Source organism: Lactuca saligna, chromosome 8 (assembly GCF_052625555.1).
Source record: "Lactuca saligna cultivar CGN05327 chromosome 8, ASM5262555v1, whole genome shotgun sequence".
Classification (NCBI taxonomy): Eukaryota; Viridiplantae; Streptophyta; class Magnoliopsida; order Asterales; family Asteraceae; genus Lactuca; species Lactuca saligna.
Window position 1 is genome coordinate 146,080,265 of NC_136424.1, and position 5,011 is coordinate 146,085,275.

At 33.0% G+C, this 5,011-nt stretch overlaps 1 protein-coding gene and 1 long non-coding RNA gene across 2 annotated transcripts; one reads left to right on the plus strand and one right to left on the minus strand.

Moving 5' to 3' along the window:
* The first annotated feature begins 1,794 nt into the window (after positions 1 to 1,794).
* LOC145010162 (uncharacterized) lies at positions 1,795 to 2,406 on the plus strand. The gene has a single exon (XM_078968737.1). It carries the CDS (start codon positions 1,795 to 1,797, stop codon positions 2,404 to 2,406), a length of 612 nt encoding a protein of 203 aa, XP_078824863.1.
* Positions 2,407 to 3,165: 759 nt separating this feature from the next.
* On the minus strand, positions 3,166 to 4,229 carry LOC145013308 (uncharacterized). Its single transcript, XR_013664915.1, has 3 exons — positions 3,919 to 4,229; positions 3,554 to 3,801; positions 3,166 to 3,476 (listed from the first exon to the last, which is right to left on the minus strand). It is a non-coding gene; the product is annotated as an uncharacterized LOC145013308 (long non-coding RNA).
* Between the last annotated feature and the right edge of the window lie 782 nt (positions 4,230 to 5,011).

Consider the following 5,011-nt stretch of genomic DNA (forward strand, 5'->3'; position numbering starts at 1 on the left):
TAATCGGTATAGTTTAGGATTTTTCTAAACATAACAAGTATAGAAACTTTCACTACCAAACGTATGCACTAAGAACATGAATAGTTTACAGTTTGCACCACTACTCTATCACGTTTTTCATAACTATAATTATCTCTACGAACGATATACATTCAGATTTTCACTACGGTAGAACGCTACTACACTACATGTAAACTAGATTTTACGATACTGTGAGGCGCTCCTTCACTAATGTACCCTTAGGTGTACATGGATAAATCCTATCATAGTATAACCAATGTCTCCCAGAGGGAGAGCGTGAGATTTATGAATAGATCTATCGGGACTGACAATCCCACACCCGAACTGCTAGCTTCAGTTGGGCAGGCATGCCCATCGTGACAAACGTCATTTAGCACGATGCCTGAAGAACATTGGAAAACTCTCTAGTCATATGAAGTATGGTTATACGACTCACATTATGTATAAATCACTTTGAGTTTACAATCTGACACTCTTCAACGATTTTATTTATACTAAATAGAACTAAAACACACTACCTACACTAGCCAAAGCCAGGGTTTTCAAACAGAACCAATTATGAAATGGCTTCACATACAAAATACTTATACATCATGATTGGCTTAGGCTAGTCACATGAGGTAGTATTTTTGCATCTCACTACAGTTTTCAGTAACGAACATTCATGGTTTTATACGGAATCGATAACGCTAGATTTTTACTAAAGAAAATATCGGATTTTCTTGGAAACATATAGATATTCATGGTTTACTACAGAACTGATAACACTACATTTTCATTAAAGAAAATATCGGATTTTCTTAAAACTATACAAACATTTCTGTTATCTCATCAACAAGTTTCATTACAAACTACTGCTTATGAACTCACCAGTTTTATGCTGATATTTTTAAACTGCGTGTATTCTCATGAAATCAGTAGATAGGTACATGTTGGGTTTTTGAGGAGATGGAGCAATAACAGTTTAATGTTTATATTCTATATATATTCTGTATGATGAAATCCAAACAAGTTTCAAAAAATTTCCAAATTGATGTAAATATTTTTATATAAGTATTCAATGTAATGGTTGCGTTGCTATGATTGCTATTACACATTGGTTGTGATGCTATAAACGATGTCCTCCACTCCAGAACGTTTCCGCCATTCTGGTTTAAGGGTGTGACATTATATTTTGATATAACGATTCTACAAAAAGAATCTTATCAGCTACTTGAATCATTAACAGTTGAACAACGTTCAATTTTTGTTTATGTCTATGGAGGTACTGGTAAAACTTTCCTTTGGAAGACTTTATCTGCATCTTTAAGGTCTAAAGGTGATATCGTCCTAAATGTTGCTTCAAGTGGTATTGCTTCGTTGTTACTAACCTGAGGTAGAACAACACACTCACGCTTTATAATTCCTCTAAATCTTACAGAGGATTCTTTTTGTTCTTTTGGGAAAGACAGTGATGTTGCCAAATTGTTAAAAAAAACATCATTGATTATATGGGACGAGGCACCTATGAGTCATAAGCATACATTTGAAGCCTTGGACCGTTCTATGAAAGATATATTCACTTGTGATCTTCTTACCAACTCAAAGTTGCCGTTTGGAGGAAAAACAATTATTTTTGGAAAAGATTTTAGAAAAATTCTACTTGTTATTCCTAACGGAAGCAGCCAAGAGATTGTTAATGCTTCTTTATGTTCTTCTTACATTTGGTTAAATTGCAAAGTGTTAACATTGACAAAAAAATAAAAATAAAAAATAAAAAATAAAAAATAAAACATGAGGTTAAGTGTTCTCGCATCCAATATTCAAGAAACGACAACTTTTGCAAAATGGATTTTGGATATAGGAGAAGGAAAAGTTGGTGGTTTAAATGATGGAGAGACAATTATTGATATTCCTGATGATCTTCTCATTGTTGATTCTGCTGATCCTATTGGTTCATTAATTAAATTTGTCTATCCTTCTATCGTTGAAAATGTCAAGAATCTGATTTATTTTCAAGAAAGAGCAATCATTGCACCGAAGAATGAAGTCGTTCAAGAGATTAACGAGCATTTGTTAAAATTATTTCCGGGAGCTCAACAGGAGTATTTAAGTTCAGATAGTCTTTCACAAGCAGATTTTGTTCATGATAACATTGATGAAACTTTATACTCCCCTGATGTTCAAAATGGTCTTAGACCTTCAGGTATGCCAATTCATAAGTTTGTATTAAAAGTCGGTGTTCCAGTTATGTTACTAAGAAATATTGATCAAAAATCCGGATTATGCAATGGAACAAGGCTACGGGTTATTGCATTGGGCAAACGTGTTATAGAAGCTGTGATAATATTTGGAAGTAATATCGGAAACCGTAAGTTTATTCCAAGAATGTCTTTGACGTCTTAGGATAAAAGGATTTCTTTCATATTTTAAAGACGGCAATTCCCCTTGGCTGTATGTTTTGCGATAATAATAAACAAAAGTCAAGGACAATCACTATCGAAGGTGGGGTTGTTTTTGAGACAACCAATATTTACTCATGGGCAGTTGTATGTTGTATTGTCGAGAGTGAAGAGTAAAGATGGATTAAAAATTTAAAAATATTAATTTTAGATAAAGATAATAAACTTATCAATAAGACATCTATTGTTATATTCAAAGAAGTCTTTAGAAATTTGTAATTCATAAAAATAAGTCTCAATAATTCAATCTTTGTTTTTATTATTATACATCATCTTACCTACTTATACATAATTTTGTTTTTATATATTTAGCAATTTTTATTTAATTAATGTTTGATGTTTCTAACATTTTTGTCATCATCATTTTATAAATACGTACGTTTTTATTTTATTTATTTATATTTCGAAATAGTTAATTTATTCTTTATATATTTTTGTCTTTATGTTAAATTAATACTAAAAAACATGTAATGTTTAACAAAATATATTAATTTTTAAAAAAAAAAAAAAAAACTCGTGTATTACACGGGTCTCACACATATTGTGTGTGTGTGTGTGTGTATATATATATATATATATAACAAATTCATCACAAATGGAAATGGATTATAATTTTTAAGAAATGATTGGTAAAAGTTTTAAAAGTATGTATGGAAAACGTCAATAACACATAATTAAATAAAATACACACATTACACACATATTGAAACAAATACATTATTTAAATACATACACAAATAGATCTATTTGATCTGCCAAATACAAATAAATAAATAAATAAATAAAAATAAAGACAGCTAGACTTAGCTTTCTTTTTTTGTCCTTCTCCACTCAAAAGCAGCTTTTCCTTCCTCAAATAATGTGGATGATTAGACAACACTCAAATACAGCTGGATAATTTGAAGACTTTTTGCAATAATAACTCAAACACCAAACACCGCTGCTATCCCCTATCTTCTCCTTCGGCATTGCTGCACTCTTTCTCTTTTCTTCGTTGTCCCCTGTCAACGAACCCTACACTCAACCACAATGATAAATTAACAACTGAGCTCTTTAACAATCAATCAATGTTTGATTCACAAAAACTATACCTCTTTAGTCTTGATTCAATGTTTGATTCACAAAAACTATACCTCTTTAGTCTTGATTCCTAAGAAGAACAGCCTCATTTTGTTGTGCTTCTTTTCCTTTCCCCCATCGATTTCTCTGTCAACAAGAAAAAAAAATCTACAAATGATACAGATAACTAGCTCACAAACATCTCCTTGTTAAAGCATTCATCTGTTCTTCTTCCTTCGTGTATCTGCAAACCGGAAGACATTTGTGTTTCTTTCCTTCCCTATCAAACAATCAACCCAATCATCAATTTTATCCTCCATTTCTTTCTATGGAAAACCAAGCATTCATACACTCCAATGTTTTCTATCAAACAATAAAACAAAAGAGAAAGGGGCACCTGTGTCTTGGCACACCCTGTTGTTGCTTCCTTATGCGTGTGCACCACCGAAGCACAGAACCAGCTCTTCGTCCCCCCTGTTCGCCCCTCGCGACCGGAAACGAAGCAAACAGTCGAGAGGCTGCTTGAGCAGCCCCTCGCTACACCCACCGAGACAACAGCAGTTCCGCTGCTTCTTCGCTTCTGCGCGTCGAACACCGGAGATGACGACCTCCCCTCACCATCAGATCGGTGAATGCCGCCTGCGAGTCCCGTGAATCCCTTCGGTCGCCATCGCTCAACGACTATCGTTCTCGTATTCTTCGCTTGCCCGTTCAACAAATGACGGGATGAGATTCAACCCTAATCTCTTTTAAGTGGGTCAATTAGATCGGATATGGGGCTCCAACACCAAAAGAAAACGGGCTCCAAGTTGACCCAGTCAAAAGTCAAGGGCAACTCAAACTTTCATTTAAATTTATCAAAAACTACCCCCATTATTAAAACCTTAATTCAAAATCAGTCCAAAAACCAAAAATCAGTTTCAAATGCACATGTTTAACCCCTGTCTTAAGAATAACTCTCAATATCAGTCCCTAAAGTATGATTTTGGCAAAATCAAACCCTAGAGTTTATTCATTTAAGAAAGACCGCCATATACTTAATAATTAATACCAAAACTACCCTTTAGTTTATTAAGTAATACAAATATACTATAAATGGTTCCTGTTAAGAACAAGGAATGTCACGTAACAAATCACATGACAAGTTTTTCAAAAGAATCTGAATATCATACGAATCGAACTCACGCTTCAAGGGTGAGTGCTTACTGCTCCTTTTTAATATTTTAATTATTTCATGGGGGGATATATGTGCCAATATATTTTGTTTATACAAACCAATTACCTTTTTATGCTAAAATACAATAAAACTAGTTTATAAAATTATTATTATTTAACAATCATATTGTTACGAATAAGCTAGTATAAATTTTTCGTATACGTATTAATTTTTCGTATACGTATTATGGTTATTTCATCGTGAAATAACCATTTTACACAATAAATACTACACGCTACAAAGTTTTATGATTTTTATGTGACATTGCATATTA

Coding starts and splice junctions, on each gene's coding strand:
- LOC145010162 (XM_078968737.1), top strand. CDS start 1,795: ATGAGGTTAAGTGTTCTCGCATCCAATATTCAAGAAACGACAACTTTT.